General features: G+C 41.9%; 1 protein-coding gene across 2 annotated transcripts in view; it reads left to right on the top strand.

Moving 5' to 3' along the window:
* LOC125881761 (uncharacterized) overlaps positions 1-9,548 on the top strand; it is a 54,553-nt gene extending 45,005 nt beyond the window's left edge. For both annotated transcript variants that reach the window (XM_049565073.1, XM_049565072.1), the window contains 2 exons: positions 8,224-8,336; positions 8,523-9,548. In XM_049565073.1, coding sequence (XP_049421030.1) covers positions 8,224-8,336; positions 8,523-9,081 — 672 coding nt within the window. In that variant the 3' untranslated portion in view covers positions 9,082-9,548. The remainder of the gene's footprint in view (positions 1-8,223; positions 8,337-8,522) is intronic.
* Positions 9,549-17,882: the final 8,334 nt, after the last annotated feature.

The following is a 17,882-nucleotide window of genomic DNA, read 5'->3' as shown; positions in this document are numbered from 1 at the left end:
CTGTTTTACTGGATTGTGCATAATATAGGAAACTGTATGTTGTTGTGTCACGTGGGATCAATAAAGTTGTCTGAATCTAAATCTGAATCAATAAATAATATGTTAGGGTAGCCTACATGTCCCTAGCTTTTTTTTTTCTCTTTTTCATTTGAAAAAAAGTTGAACACAGGGCTCCAAAGGCTCCAAGTTAGACAGCAAACAAGTTAACTAGCTACAGTAGCCACAGTATCTTGCTGCTGTTTAGCTAGACCGTTGGTGGACAGTTCACAGCACAGCTAGACTAGACTTGCCAGGCATGCTGCTCATGTGGATGGACCCACACTACCAGTAGACTACCTTGTTGCTCATGTCTTCCAAGTCCAACAGATTGTCATACCAAATTGTGAGAAAACAAGCACAAATTTGCAATAGCTGTGACCAAATTTGCTACTATCACGCCATTAATGGATGAATCATGATTGTTCTTTCTGGCATAGTTACTTGTGGTCTCTAATTGCAGCGTATCAATTTTGAGCATTTTTGGTCAAGCACTTTTTGAGTTATTCACAAAAAGATTTGAATCGGTTAGTTTAGCGCCACCTATGGACGAATCGTGGGCATTCTTTTTGGTATAGTTACTCATGGTCTCTAGTTGCAGTATGCACATTTTGAGCATTTTTGGTAGTGCTGCACGATTTGATAAAAATGTGCGATTGCGATTATGGTGGACAATATCGCGATTTGCGATTGTGATTACAATATAATTACAATATAACACATAAATGGTATCATGAGTCTTCTTGCTTGATTCAGTGTTTCCCCTACATTATATTAGGGGGGCACTGACCTGACATAGTTATTGTTATGGACAGACAGTGTGTCAATGACCATCAACAGACTGAGCACAGTCAAACACGCTGCTCACACAGCAGCGCAGCACGGAACTGTACACACACAGCAGAGCGAGCCTGTGTTGCATTCAGGCGTTGTCACGTAAATGACAAATTCCAGCACGCTATAGCACAACACAGCAGCATGTCAAGTGGGCCGAAACCGAGCAAAATTGCTCAATTTTTCATTTTTATGGAGTCCATGATTTCCCTGTGACACTTAGAAATGTTTGCGTAACTTGGATGTTGTTTTATGAGGCTCTGGCGGCTTTCAGTTGTCTCTTTGTCTTGAACGTTACACGGCTCGGCTTTCTCTCGCGTGCACTCTTCCTACTTTTCCCTGTGCTATGTTGTCTCAAGTGTTGATATAGATTGGTCGTGTTGCCGCGGGACGTGGCGACTTTAGCTTTTAAACTTTTACACAGCATGTCTTTCTGTTCAACGTCGCTGTACCTGAAAGACGTGCTGTGTAAAATTTTAACAGTTGAAGTCGCCACGTCCCGTCTCAAGTGCTGATATAGATTGGTCGTGTTGCTGCGGGACGTGGCGACTTTAACTTTTACACTTACACAGCACGTCTTTCTGTTCAACATCGCCGTACCTGAATCCAAAGTATTACCATGTAACAGACGTTTTTTTCGCCACTAACTCAGGCTGTTCATGGTCGTGCTCATGCTCTTCTTCAGCGCCTGTGTTGGTCACTGCTGCACGCCGGCTGCACGCACCAGGATAGCTTGTGGGCGTGATGTCAACAAACTCCACACACTACAGGAGAGGCAGCCACGTTCACAGGCACACACGTTAACATTTATTTAGCCTACATTAAATCGCAAATCGCAGCCTTTTATGCGGTTATGTAATCGCACAGCCTGACAATGCGATTGCGATTAGATTAATCGTGCAGCACTAATTTTTGGTCCAGGACTTTTTGAGTTATTCACAAAAAGCTTTGTGGACCGGCCGATCGACCGACCGACAGAGTGACCTATAGAGCTGCAGGTCGCTGCTAAAAAGAAAAAAGAAAATACTATTTGTATTTGAAAATACAAAATACATGTATTTTATTTGGATACATTTTCTGGCACCAGTATTTTGTATTTTATTTTGATACATTTATTTGAGAGGTATTTTGTATCAAAATACATTTTGATGTGTTTTTGCCTATCTCTGTCTCGAGGTCATCATTCAGCAGTAACTTAATTCCAGCTAATGTTAGATTCCTATTCATTCATATTTCCTTCGGGCAAAGGAGGTGAAGAAAAATTCTCAACCTCATAACTTACATGTATGTTAGAGTTACCGTTATCACTTTCCATGCTAATATCCATGCTATCCATATCCTTGCTAACAGTGTTGACCTTGACATGTATGCAAGAAGGGCAATTTGATGGCCATAATGGATATCATCTGACTAGTAACCAAAACCCCATTCTCTGTTTGAGAAAAGGGCATTAACGGAAAAACAGGAAGTAGCACTGGCTGGAGTGGGGCCTTAATAGATCTGTCAGAATGTGTCCTGATGGGATTTGTGGAGGTGGGCTTATCTTGGATTAGAGCCTGGCTGAAAGATAGTTGCGTTTCAGTGGGCAAGTTGTTGGTTGCAGTGCTTGCATTTGAGCACAACATGCTCAAACTTTAGTCATCATGTTCCACTAAAAAAGAAAACAGATACTGATTGGAGACATTTTTGCTGCTTTATATTCATACTGTTAAAAAGTAATACAGTAGTCAAAAATTTCAAAGCCAGAACAAAGATCTAAACCAGCAAATTTGTGATCACCAGCTCTTTTCTCTGTTACACCACTTCCTCATATCCTACTCTGAAAAATGTTGATACAAGCAGAAATGGTGGAACCAAATCAGTAAGTTCCTCATCATTGTAGCACACATGAAACCAGGTTAACACGGTATTTTGTGCCTCAAAGCAAATACTTGAACAATACAGGTGCGTGCTAAAACTGTAGATGAGTTACCTGCAGGTGCTGAATCACCCACACTGCAGCAATTAATCCCAACATTTTGGAGTCCTGCCAGGCACAAGCCTGCTGATTCATTCACCCCGTTTCCACCCAAAATAGCGTCACTGCATTAATATTGCAGAAAGCCTTGATATATATCAGCTGGCATGATTTTTTTATTTAGATTATATATTATATTTAGATTTAGAGATGGCTTAACATGAGTGCAACTTTTATTTTAGCTTCATTTGACAAATGGTGAAAGAAATAAACTTTGTCAGAGACACTCAGGTTAAATTTTAGGATGCTGCATCACCAAACTCTTAGTGGCTTAGCTGACTGGATAGTAGGGACAGATAGTTGAAGTAATTTCCATACTCGTGTACTCACATGCAATTCTACTTCTACTTGCAAAAACCAAAAAAAACAAACAAACAAAACAAGCCTGCATAAGAATAGGGTCAAAATAAACTTCCAAGCAAATGTGTGTAGTAGAGGTGAGGAGGAGTTGGAAAGCCTTGCTGGGCAGAGTGATGCCTGTAGAACCTTGCTCAGCCTGCCTGCCCTGCGACTTGGCCTTGGACAAGTGGATAAAAATGGATGGATGTTACTTTATATGTTGAATATCCATCCATCCATCCATCCATCCATCCTTAGGGGCAGCAGACTGAGTAGTATTCCAGATGTCCCACTTCCCAGCACCTTTCCACCTCCTCCAAGGGGATCCCAAGGCGTTCCCAGGCCAGACAAGATATGTAATTTCTCCAGCATGTTTTGGATCTGCCCAGGGGCCTTCTGCCAGTGGGACGCACCTGGAACACCTCTAACGGGAGATGCCCAGGAATCATCCTGATCAGATGCCTGTACCACCTCAATTGACCCCTTTTGATGTGAAGGAGCAGCAGCTCTACTCCAAGCTCCCTCTGGATGTGCAAGCTCCTCAACCTATCTCTAAGGCTGAACCCAGCCTTAGAGATAGAGGGAACTTATTTTGGCCACTTGTATCTTTGATGTCATTCTTTTGGTCATTACCCAGAGCTCATGATCATAGGTGAGGTTTGGGATGTAGATGGACCAGTTAATTGAAAGCTTTGCCTTCCGGCTCAGCTCTCTCATCACCACAACGGTCCAGCACAGCACCCACATCATTGCAGATGCCGCGCCAAACCACCGATCCATCTTATGCTCCATTCTACCCTCACTTGTGAACGAGACCCAGAGATACCTGGGCTCCCTTGTGTGGGAGCAGTAACTCTTTCCCAACCCAGAGGGGACAATCCACCGTTTTCCCCCAGAGAATCATGGCCTCAGACTTTGAGATGCTGACTCTCATCTCAAACGCTTAACACTTGGCTGCAAACTGCCCCAGTGCATGCTGGAGGTCATGGTGTGGTGAAGCCAACAGAACATCATCTGTAAAAAGCAGAGATGCAATTCTGAGGTCACCAAACCAGCCCCGCCCTCACCCCGGCTGCGCCTCGTGATCTTGTCAATGAATATCACAGACAGAATCGGAGACAAGGCACAGCCCTGGCGGAGGCCAACACCCACTGAGAACGTGTTTGACTTTGTGCCAAGTCCGTGGACACAGCTCTCACTTTGGTTATACAAGGACTGGATGGCTGGTAGCAGCAACCCCGGTAACCAGTTTTCCTGCAGTACACCCCACAAGACTCCCCTTGGGAAGCAGTTGTAAGCCTTCTCCAAGTACACAAAGCACATGTAGGCTGGATGGGTAAACTCCCATGACCCCTCCAGTAGCCCTGCAAGGTCAAAGAGTGCCTTGCCCGCTGTGTTGAATACTGAAATCTAAATCGAGTACTCAAGTACTTGTGCCCATTCCTAGTGGATAGTATATAATGGAAGAAAAAAGAAAGACACAGTTATTGTTCTAATTACCAAAATTACCATAAATTTGAGATTATTGGCCCTTTTGTTGAAACTGTCAGCAGCATACAAAAGGCGACCCAACAGATTGTTGATACCTTGCAAATGAGCTAAAACACAACACTTGGACCTAATTGGAGATGTCAGTCACAATGCCAACACCCACATGTGCAGGTGGCTAAGATTTACAGCTGCATACTAGGGTGGATGATGGGACTTTTGGGGGGTGCTTTTCTTGCGACCTGTCAGTCACCTAGACATGGTCTTAAGCATGTTACGCTCATGTTTTCCGATGATAATGAGGTCCACACAAAATACTGTTTATCAGAATGACTGAGCTGTGATCAAAAGATACAGAGAAGCAGAGATAAAGAGATGGTAGAGGAGAAAAGGTCTGTGGTTGGGGGTGTGAATACTGCTGTTTAAGAGACTATTTGAATTTTTATCACTTCCTTCTTTAATTTGTCACTTTTTATGGGTGGAGAAATGTTCATATTTGACATGTGAATTTTGTTTGGATGAAAAGAAAAACACTCAGCACAGCTCCACTGTATGATTTACACTGATAATACAAGTATATTATTTTAAAATACTGCCTGGAGCAGCTTAACAATCAATCTGAAATAAAAATAAAATGTTTAATTTCTCCACAGATATTTTAGTTGTACAGCAGTATCTCCTAAGGCTAAAAAGTGAACAGCAATATGCTAAAAGTACCAAAAGCGTACAGTATCTTAACCTAAAGTCTTCCTTGCAGAGCAGAGGAAGCAGCTGCGAGGCAACAAAGACAAACTCATCTGTGCTCCAGCATTTGCATCACTCTACGAGCTGTATTAGCAATCAGGAAGTTCTGGAGAGGAGCGCGCAGGAAGTCACTTTGATATGATCAATCAACCACAATACACTGCATGATGAATATGCAGCTAAACATGGTGCTCCTCTCACAAGAGGGAAGAAGTTTTAATTAAGATTCAGAGAATCTGAATTCAACCATAAAAGCACAGCAGCAACCGTAACAGGAAGCAGGAAGTCTCAACAATTATCTAGATAGACTGAGGTGTCAAGTACTGAAATGTGTGGATATAAATGGAAAGGGGTAGAATATGATCCATACTGCATATTTGTGTTGAATCATTATATATTTTGCTCATGTGGAGAACGAACTGATTTCCTATTACAAACGCGTCTGACAGTTAAATGGTGAATCCACAAAGTATTTCACAGGCGTATACGTATCACTTCCTGACAACTAGGAGTAGAGTGCAACTTCCGTGATGGCCGTTAATTGGTAGGAACAAAAGATGTTTTTAAAGTTTTGGAAACTATGATGAAATATATTCCACAAACATCACTTCCCTTCACATAAGCCTATTGTGTCTCAGAGATATTCTACATATTGAGGGAGAAGAGATGATGTTTTCCACCCTGAGGAGAAAAATAGTTTAAGCAAAATCATCACTTTGAATTCGAAGGTGCTGCAGCTCTTGACAAAATCCGAGCTCTGTGCTGTGAAAGCTGAAAGGACAACAGAGTGTTTTGGTCCTTTGATGAAAAGGCCATTTGAAATCACTTTTCTTTCCATTTAAAGATGCATCATACCAACATGCTTTCCTATCTTTTAAGATGCTATACTGCACACTATGGCACTTAGCTGGATATGGATTGAGATGTGGTTATTTTTCACACAGTGACAAGCTTGTGATGCCACACTCTAAACACACGATATGCAATTTATGTCACTAGACGTCTATCAATTAAAACAACAACAAAAGACAGACTTTAATGACGTAAAGTGTGGGATTATGAGAGCTGCTGTCTCCATTGTTGTACAACCACTGTTCCTGATGAAAATCTGTCTGACATAATTCAGGCAGAAATCATGTCCAGGAACATGTGTTCAGGTTTTATTCACATTACACTTAGCCTTGTTTATTCATCTTATGTTGCTTCATTCTAATGAAAAAGCAGCAAGTAATGTTACCTTAGGGCTGACCCGAATGCTTTGGAGCCTCGAAACTTTATTTATTGCCAGGGTAGTCAATGTCAAAATCAGTATTTGAATGCTCAGTTGTTGTTTTTTTTTAATATATAATGCATTACCCCAGAAATCTCATAAATTTAGAAATAGTTATCTAACATTATTTATTATGTATCAACATTAATTATTTTTAGTTATTCTCAGAGAATGTTTAAGTTGGTTAAGTTTTGTGACTCCAACTGGCTTTCATTTAATGCCAATCACCAGCAGTCCAGCACTACTGAAACTGGGCAAGTTGATCACATGTGACAGGCTTACAGAATGCTTACAGAATGCTTACAGGCTTGCAAAATGTAAAAAAAGAAAAAAATTATGGCGTTAATTACGTTTAATTAATTACAGAAAAAATAACACGACAAAAAAAATAACGCATTTAATCTCAATTTATTTTTGCACTCCAAACAGCGCAGAACGTTTCTCATTGCACAAGTTCCCGGTATACCCGTAATACTGATGCACAGGACACAACACGAGAAACAACAATGGAAATCGAAACTGATGAGAAGTGGTTGCTGGGTTTGTTTGGCGGAAATTTTAGTTTTAAAAGACTACCGGCTGGAAACCTGGGTAAAAGCACAGTTGTGTGCAAATTGTGCAAGAAAGAATTTGCCTATCACCGGAGCTCTTCCAGCCTCCGCTACCACCTCAATGCCAAACATGTTGCAGCTAGCACAGACAACGCTCCTAGTTTGAACAGGCAGTGTCGCCAATCCACACTCGACAAGATGACAGGGTTCAGAGCCAAAATGAGTAAGTCCACGTCACGACTGACAAACTAACAAACTCACTGGCAAAATGGATTGCAGTGGACTGTTGACCACTCTCGGTGGTAGAAGATCAGGGGCTAGAAGCGGTGCTACAGGTAGCGTCGTCTGACCCAAAGACAATTTCAAACAAAATTCATCAGCTTTATGACACTGAAAAGCAAGCGAAATTTGATTTATTGGAGAAAGCCAAATGTGTTGCTGTGACTGGGGATCATTGGACCTCAGTAAGCAATACATATTACCTTGGTGTGACTGCACACATTATTGATGTCACTGACAGGGAATGGCATCTTAAGTCTTTTGCCCTAACTGTGCAGAAGATGACCACCAGGCACTATGCTGAAAACTGTGCGGAGCAGTTTCTCTATGTGGCAGAGGCCTGGAGAGTTCAACAAAAGGTGACCACAATTGGAACAGACAGCGCCTGAACCATGATCGCTGCAGCTAGACAGCTCCCATTTGTGCATATGCTGTATTTTGCTCACATTTTTTAAAGAGCCATCACTGTTTGCCTTGGTGACAGCGGGTTTAATGATACGCTGGCAAAATGTTGTAAAATAGTGGGTCATTTTAAACACAGCCCTGCTAATACAGAGGAACTACACCAGGAGCAAACAGCACTTGGGCAAAAAAGAGAGCCACTTATACAGGACGTTTCCACAAGGTGGAATTCGACACTGTATATGATCTCTCGTCTCCTGTAGAAACAAGAGGCTGTGAAGACTACTCTTTGCAAGCAGAAGCACAAGCTAACCATGCTGACTACAACGGAGTGGGACAAACTACAGAGGCTTGTGACCATCCTCGAACCATGCAGGTAAAAACCCACTTACACCATGAACTGTTTGATCAATATGATTTATCATTAGTTGGCATCTTTTCCTTTTAAAAGCTTTTTGAATTGACTATTATTGTTAAGATTAAGATTTAAAAAAGGAAAAAATCATTTTATTTAATTGAATTTGTACAGTAATACAAATAATCCTTTCCTTTTCCACTGCAGAAATGTGACTGAGCTCCTTGGAGGTGAGACTTATGTCTCAAGTTCTGTGGTCTTACCTGCTCTCCACCACCTGGACCGCACCATGGAGGTCTCTGATGAGGACCCAGCCTACATGGTGAGGTTCAAGACTGCCTTTTCAAAGGATCTATCCCATCGTCAAGCAACACTCAACCATGAATGGCTCAAGCTGGCTACAGTACTCGACCCACGCTTTAAGGACTTGAAGTGTCTACCCAGAGGAGAGCGAGAAGGGGTGTGGACCAGCCTTGAGGCACTGCTGCAAACAGAATACAAAAGTGCTACTCCAGAGCCCACAGACGAGCCAGCAAAGAAGAAGAGAGTCCTACTGTGTGCGTCAGACTCTGATTCAGATGATGATGTGGGGCCTAACAGGGCCTTGGGCCTCTACAGAGCAGAACCCACCATTAGCGAGACAGACTGCCCACTGCAGTGGTGGTCAACTCATGCAGGGGCCCATCCACAACTGTCTGTCTGTCTGGCCCGCAAGTATCTGGCTAGCCCTGCCACATCTGTCCCTTGTGAGAGAAGAGTAACATAGTTGAAAAGAAGAGGTCAGCCCTCAGCTCTGAAAATGTCAACATTCTTGTTTGTCTCAGCAACTGGCTGAAAGAGAGGGAGAAATAGGAGGAGAAGAAGTATTGTGATGCCAGGCCAATGGGTTTGTTGTTACTGTTAAGTTACACTAAGGTGTTGATCAAACTGTTAAGGCCTATGTTGCAAAGATTTTTTGCTCAGGACAATGGCAGAATAGGAGTGGCTGTCATCAGTTGATGGATCATTTTTGTTTCTGTGTTGTTTTTCAAAACCATTTATGGTAGAAAGGGCACTTAATGTTTAACTGTTGGTCTGTTTATTTTATGCCAAGGATATTATTCTAACTATTTTGCAATGTTCAGTATCCACTTTTCTGGAATGTACTTTAAAGTGCTGTTTTTTATTTTAATAAACAAAAACAAATGTATTTAAGACATAGAAAGTTTACAAAAAGTCCTGAAAAATCTTGAATATAGCCAACTTGAATTTAAGTTTGTTTCTTGTGGACAATGCAATCATATTCCTATTATTCATGTTGCAATTTATGTAAACACTCTGTCAGGAAAATAAACACGATCTTGTTGTTTAAGCTCATTTATGCGTCTATTCATTGATTCAGTCATATACCAAAATCCATTTAAATTGAAAAATGTTGCTTCTCGTGTAAAATATTGATATGCGATTAATTGAGATTAATTAATTACATAAATTATTCGATTAATTATCGAGTCCCACCACTAAAAAAAATGTCTGCAGTACTTTCAAAATTTGCAAAGATGAAACCCTAAAATGAAGTGCCAGATATGCTAAAGCAAACGGGTATGTTATGGAGCTTTATCCCTATCTTTATTCAAGAGAGTGGTCTATCAGTTTGAGAGCATTATTTATTGATTTCACATTCAAAAACCCTGCCCTCGCACTCAAATAGCCTCTGCTTGCACTTGGATCTACTCTGTTTCTGCTCAAACTGTGTGCTTGCACTCAGATACCATGTTGCTTGCACTCAGATACCATGCTGCACGCACTCAGATACCATTTGCTCGCGCAGATTCCCTGCTCGAGCTTCGGCTTTTCTCCTCGTGCTCAAACTGTTTCTGTGCGCTTGTGGAATTTCTGCTCTCAGATTTCTGCCCTGCGTTTGGATTTTTTTGTGTAACAACCCTGTCAAAATCCCCCAACCAATAGAATGCCAGATTTACTGTTGACCAATGAAATGATCCCTGCCTCCTTGTGGGCGCGCTCGCCTTAGTTTTACAGTGTCCTGGCCGGGCGGGTACCATCCACTCCGTCATTGGCTCACCATTATCCCTTACACACATATACAGTACAGGCCAAAAGTTTGGACACACCTTCTCATTCAATGCGTTTTCTTTATTTTCATGACTATTTACATTGTAGATTCTCACTGAAGGCACCAAAACTATGAATGAACACATGTGGAGTTATGTACTTAACAAAAAAAGGTGAAATAACTGAAAACATGTTTTATATTCTAGTTTCTTCAGAATAGCCACCCTTTGCTCTGATTACTGCTTTGCACACTCTTGGCATTCTCTCCATGAGCTTCAAGAGGTAGTCACCTGAAATGGTTTCCACTTCACAGGTGTGTCTTATCAGGGTTAATTAGTGGAATTTCTTGCTTTATCAATGGGGTTGGGACCATCAGTTGTGTTGTGCAGAAGTCAGGTTAATACACAGCCGACAGCCCTATTGGACAACTGTTAAAATTCATATTATGGCAAGAACCAATCAGCTAACTAAAGAAAAACGAGTGGCCATCATTACTTTAAGAAATGAAGGTCAGTCAGTCTGGAAAATTGCAAAAACTTTAAATGTGTCCCCAAGTGGAGTTGCAAAAACCATCAAGCGCTACAACAAAACTGGCACACATGAGGACCGTCCCAGGAAAGGAAGACCAAGAGTCACCTCTGCTTCTGAGGATAAGTTCATCCGAGTCACCAGCCTCAGAAATCGCAAGTTAACAGCAGCTCAGATCAGAGACCAGATGAATGCCACACAGAGTTCTAGCAGCAGACCCATCTCTAGAACAACTGTTAAGAGGAGACTGCGCGAATCAGGCCTTCATGGTCAAATAGCTGCTAGGAAACCACTGCTAAGGAGAGACAACAAGCAGAAGAGATTTGTTTGGGCCAAGAAACACAAGGAATGGACATTAGACCAGTGGAAATCTGTGCTTTGGTCTGATGAGTCCAAATTTGAGATCTTTGGTTCCAACCGCCGTGTCTTTGTGAGACGCAGAAAAGGTGAACGGATGGATTCCACATGCCTGGTTCCCACTGTGAAGCATGGAGGAGGAGGTGTGATGTGTGGGGGTGTTTTGCTGGTGACACTGTTGGGGATTTATTCAAAATTGAAGGCACACTGAACCAGCATGGCTACCACAGCATCCTGCAGCGACATGCCATCCCATCCGGTTTGCGTTTAGTTGGACGATCATTTATTTTTCAACAGGACAATGACCCCAAACACACCTCCAGGCTGTGTAAGGGCTATTTGACCAAGAAGGAGAGTGATGGAGTGCTGCGGCAGATGACCTGGCCTCCACAGTCACCGGACCTGAACCCAATCCAGATGGTTTGGGGTGAGCTGGACCGCAGAGTGAAGGCAAAGGGGCCAACAAGTGCTAAACACCTCTGGGAACTCCTTCAAGTCTGTTGGAAAACCATTTCAGGTGACTACCTCTTGAAGCTCATGGAGAGAATGCCAAGAGTGTGCAAAGCAGTAATCAGAGCAAAGGGTGGCTATTTTGAAGAAACTAGAATATAAAACATGTTTTCAGTTATTTCATTCATTTTTTGTTAAGTGAAACTCCACATGTGTTCATTCATAGTTTTGAAAATAAAGCCTTCAGTGAGAAGGTGTGTCAAACTTTGGCCTATGTGTGTATATATATATATATATATATATACATATATATATATATATATATATACGCTATATATGCCTGATTGTCTGAGGCAAGTTGTTTCAAAGCCGAAGGGCACTGATGGCAAAAGCATGGTCACCTTTAGATTTAAGCCTCAAATTTGGAACAACCGGAAAGGCCCCACCTGAGGATCTGAAACTGCCAACTGGCTTGTAGTCAACATTTCTGCTTTGTAGTTTGGAGCCAGACCAAGATGAGCTGTAAAAGTGATCGGTAAAATCTTAAAAACAATTCTAAAACAAACAGGGAGCCAGTGGAGAGATGCCGGCATTGGGGTGGTGGGATGTTGTCTGTTAAAACCAGTAAGAAGCCTAGATGCTGCAGTCTGAACTAGATTTGGGCGAAAGAACGACTTTTGGTATATTCCACAAAAGAGGGGGGAACATCAGATGAGTATAGAGAAAATGAGTGTGTGAATGACTTTTCCCAAGTCAGTGTGTGGGAGCATTGGTTTTACTCTGTAGATAAGGAATTCAGTGGTGGGGTTGCCCAGTGCTGTTGTCCATGGTCAGAAGAATCATACAAAACAAAAAAAAAATTATGAACGTGTTTAATGTTGTAATGTTACCATATGCAATGAAAAAAGTTTCTATTTGTGGTGGCAGCTGAGTGAATGAATGCACTGCATGCAGCTCTACAGTGAATTAACATTTTACTCAATTTAAATCGTAAAAAAAAAAAAAAAATGTTTGGCAGTTAATGTTGATATTGTGGTGGGCTGCCACAATATCAGTTAATGTATAGGAAACCATGCATTGGTTTGGTTGGTTCATTTGTCATAGTAGAAAATTGCAGTAAGCTGGATTGATATTAAAATATTTCAGTAAATTAGGTCTCTATTGGACCATCCATCCATCTATTTTCAACCACGTAACCGGGTCACAGGGGCAGCAGGCTGAGCAAAGTATTCCAGACGTCCCTCTCCCCAGCAACGCTTTCCAGCTCCTCCTGGGGGACCCCAAGGCGTTCCCAGGCCAGATTAGATATGTAATCCCTCCAGCGCATTCTGGGTCTGCACAACTGACCCCTTTAGATGCAAAGGAGCAGCGGCTCTACTCAGAGCTCTCTCTGAGGCTTAGTCCAGCCACAGAGTGAAGGAAACTCATTTTGGCCGCTTGTATCTGCGATCCCATTCTTTCTGTCACTAGAGCTCATGACCATAGGTGAGGGTTGGGACATAGATGGACCAGTAAATCAAAAGCTTTGCCTTCCAGCTCAGCTCTCCCTTTACAATGTCATTCCGGCGCAGCACCCGCATCACTGCAGAAGCTGCACCAAACCACCGATCCATCTTACGTTCCATTCTATCCTCTGTTGAACCACCATGTTGTAATGTGGCATTTAATTATTCTGTGTGGCAGAGAAAACAGTGTATAACTGTTATTGAGTGTAATTCTGTGACAGTGTATGATTCCCTTCTCACTCTCTGATGCATCATCTGGTGTTTCCTGTGTTCCCTTGGAATTTAGGGCATCTACAGGGGATAAAGGAGATATGACGCCATTGACAGGGAACCAAGTGAAATGCACTATTACCTTAGATAGAATTACAGATTTCTTTGGGTTTGAACATTGTTGGAAACATTTTGGGTAATGTAAGTGCACATCTTAACAAAAAATATAACATAGATCTAGTTGTTTTTAGACATTTTCTTGAGAAAATGTTATGTATTACACCTTTAAATTTAAATAATTTAAACACATGCTGTAGAGAGTCACGGATTAGTCATAGCACAGATGACAAATGAACTTTTGCGGGTAAAAAATGGGGACATTGTCCTTTTAAGTAGGTCTGATACTGTGAAAAATGCATGCTCTGCGGTGAAGTGCACCAGGGAGCAAATTGTGCTCTAAAGCAGCAGGACTTACTGGGTATCCAAGGACCAATATTTTATGATTAAGTGCTCTAATGACTGCCTTTAAGGGGCAAAGGCATCATTCATAATAGACTTTGCATGAGGTTTTCTCATGCTCGCCCATTCCAAACTAGTTTAACTCCCAGCGAGCCCCCATTAATTCACTGTTTGCCCAATCAAATTAAAAGTGGCAGTGAGCGTCTGGGTTTGTTCATTCATGAGGTGGATCTGATTGCGCTTCAGGCCTTGTCAGTGCATGCAGCCTGATAAGAGGCTTGCGCTGCGATTGGACTGATTGCAGAGTGATGTTTTGGCTGCCATTGATGCAGAGCCTATTGTGCGCTCAGTGCTGATCAGGCTGAATAACGAGGTTGTTATGGTGACCAGACAGAATCCAAACTCTTATGTGTGAGCATTAAGAAAAATAAGAGAGGAGTTTGGAGTTTTCTAAATTATGATTAACAGATAATGATTTTTCTTTTTTACATTTTGAACAAACTTCACTCCTCATGTTTCATATCAAAGTCAAAGTCAGTGCACTTGAAGCTGAATTGAAATTAAAATATGAAATCAGCGTAATAATCTTGTTGTTTCTACTGGCTTGTAAACTTACTTAGTCATGATTGTAATAACCAAAAAGACACTGGTTTCTAATTAATGTTGATATTTGTTGCATTTATTAATTTGCAGTAATAGAGCTTTGCACCCTCCTCCATCAGAGCTGTCCTTGAGGTGTGGATTTTCCAGTTCCAACTGACACATGCACATGCTGAAACTGTGTTGTGATTGGTGCACTATCTGTGTGGACGAACACTAAAAATAGTTTGTTATAACACTTCAACAGTCATGCGCAAGCAGCCAGAAGGTGGTTGACGCTAATTAGCCACAGCTTAGTCCCACGTACAATGCTAGTTAGCTCTCCTTTTCTCTATTATGTGAGACAAACACAGCGCTGAGTGTGTGGGAGCTGCCGACTCCTCAGCAGGTGTTGTATTAAAATAAGAAGTTTCCAAGTGGTAGCCAGTTAGCCTTGCTTGCTAGTGGGAGAAGACCGTGAGAATGATAGGCAAACCGTTTCAAAAATTAAGATTTCTCCTAAAAATAAGTTCTGGGCATTTGGTCAGATACATGCTGAATTAAGCAACGACTCTTGTTCACTCCACAACTCCACTAGTTTCTTCTCCACCTCCTTCACAGTCTAAGAGAACTCAGATGTTCTTGCGCCCCCCAGCATCCCCTCCATGTTTACAGTCTATCTGGTTTGCTGCTTCACGTTTGGTGCTGGGGAGAGTGCACCCTACACTAAGTAACCAAGATCATGGGAGTGGGCCACAACTCCATCAAAACTCTGATTTCATTCTGACATTGGAATTTTTTCCGCAACTGTGAAGTCTCTTGAAAATTCATTTGGTGTAAGGCTGGCATCAGCCGAGGCCCTTTAATACTGGGAACCCAAAGGGAAATACATCATCAGTGGCTGCTGTAGGGGACACAGGAAAGGTTATGAATGTCATTACAGCCCTCTGCGGACTTTGTGGTGAACTCATTCAAAGTAGTTCATAGTCATGCTTCTGAAAAGCTCAGATCAAGGCCAAAATGTATTATACTGGTAACAATGAGGTGATGTGGTTCTGGCCACTTGTAATGCTGTAGATAATAAGATAGGCAGGGAACACAATGAGAGGCAGTGGACCTGACAGCATGGAGAGCCTGGATTAGACCACTCTATGAAAACAGAATCACTCGTGACAGACTCTCGTGGCCCTCCATAGAGACGGCTCACAATAAGGGATAGAGAAAAAATAATCATTCCCAGTCATTTCTCTTATCAAACTGCTCTTTTCATTTCCTAAGCTCACTATTGAATTTTCTCACTCAAGCTCAACATGGGTGATGGGGTTCCTTTTCTTTGTTGTGTGTCATCCACACACTGGTCTTGCCCAGAGGTTAATAATGAAAGTTAAAAGAGCGTTGCATATTAATGCAGAAATCTATTGAGCCACACAGCAGAGCAATAACTGTCCTTCAATGGCAGACTGCTGTCTTAAAATAATTAGTACGCCCATTCCATGCTCGGCTGAAATCACAATTCAGGGAAGTTTTCTCATAGATAGGCAACAGTGATAATATACAATAAAAGACTAATTCCAAAAAGACTACTTTAATAGTTTTAGCTCTGTGTGTTCTTAAAAAAACTGAAAATATCCATTGCAACTTTTTCAATTTTTCAAATTATTCATCATTTGCCCAAGACGACTCGCTGTAAATCATCATTTACACTAATTCACTGCATGATACATACAGATGTTCAATAACTTGTGTCTTATTCAAAAAGCTGTCAGGAGCATTACTCATGCAAAATACAGTATCAGATTTGTGGACTACATTTACAAAAACCCACTAAAAATCAACAAGAACTGGCAACCCAGCACATCATCATGTATAAAAAGGTAACACAACATTTACAACAGATGGTGATGCAATTTTAACGTTACTCTCAGTAGGCTATCTTTGTGTTTGTGGGGATTAATGCAAGATTAATGTAGCAATGCCAACTAAGAGTGACATAAACAGTTCTGTTAACCTTGAAATGGATGTAACCATGGTAACTACACACATTGAGGAGGGCAGTAAGCCTCAGGTAGCAGGAGACATGAAACTTTCAAATGAGTGACAAAAAGAAGACAAAAATATAACTGACTAAAGCCAGATTCACATTTCTTTATCGACTAAAACAAACAACAAATTGAACATGACTAAAACCAATTTTTGGAGCTAAAATTCAAACAGGGGTAGGTAGAAAAAAGGGAGGCAGAATTTGAAAATACTCACTTCTCCTGCAGCTCTCGCTTCTCTGTCCTAAGCCCTTCCCACCAGACAGTCACAGGCACTTGCAAATTCTTCATCCTGTAACCAAGTGTTTCCCATACATTAATTTATCTTATTCTACTTGCAGAGCTGTGCGCAGCTCATTTGCTCAGTCCCTCCTTGCCCAGCTCTCTCTGTTTAGCCCACCACAAATGACACAATAATGAGCTAGATAGCCACCCCACGTTCCCTTTGCCTTGCTCCCTGCTGCTGTGGACTGGTTTGCTGGGAGAAGAGTGGGCAGCAGCTCCTGAGACGGACCTTCAGTGGATGGCTGTAGTGCCTTGAATTCGGCTAGCGCAAACCCCCGAGTGCCTGATGTCACAGTGTTCTGGTGCCCAGCGGCAGTGCCGGGTCAACTCTGTGTAGGTGGAGTTTGCACTGGCTGAGTTCAGGTTGCTGCAATCGCTGACTGTGGATCTGTCACTGAGGCTGCTGCACGTTCTACTCCCGGTGAGGTGGTCTGTAGTGGCGGAGAGTGAGGCAGAGGACACACTGTAATTCAAGGCTCTAGCTAACATTAGCTAGCTGCAGCCGTGAGCCTTTGGCTCAAGTTAGCAGAAGAAGTGTTGCTAAACTGTTAGCAACACTTTCCTTTCATTTGTGAAACCCTTCTCTGATCTTGACACATTTTGTTTCATTTATTGTCATACTGTTTTTTGGACTCTTTTTGATAAGCCTGTCTTCCTTTTTTGGGCTGCTTTGCAGTGCAGGCAGTTGATGCCAATGTTGAAACAGTAATTTCCTCTGTAGGATTCTTTTCCATTGAATCACGCTTTCACTGAAGGGACGTGCACACACATCTGCACTAGTAGAACAGCCAAAATGAGCGCTGTCGCTCTGAAATGACCTGTTATTGGCAAAGTCTCCCATCACAGGCCAGATCTTCTGAAGCCTGAAAACAGAGTCAAGAGGAAGTGCAGACATCTTGTGTTCTCTCAGTCCACTAAAATTATAATATGCCCAAAGTTTATTAGAACATTAACTGCCTACCCCAGCTTTAATGCTGGTCTGTTTAGAATTATCCCTGCTGTATCATTACTCACATGGGTGAAATAATGGACTTAGTTAGTGTGTACAATTGTACTGCACAACCACTAGGCAACCGTGTCCAATACAATTTGTTTGATGTTTG

The sequence above is a fragment of the Epinephelus fuscoguttatus genome, linkage group LG21 (assembly GCF_011397635.1).
Source record: "Epinephelus fuscoguttatus linkage group LG21, E.fuscoguttatus.final_Chr_v1".
Classification (NCBI taxonomy): Eukaryota; Metazoa; Chordata; class Actinopteri; order Perciformes; family Serranidae; genus Epinephelus; species Epinephelus fuscoguttatus.
The sequence above is the reverse complement of the archived record's forward strand: the minus strand, read 5'-3'. Positions and strand labels throughout refer to the sequence as shown.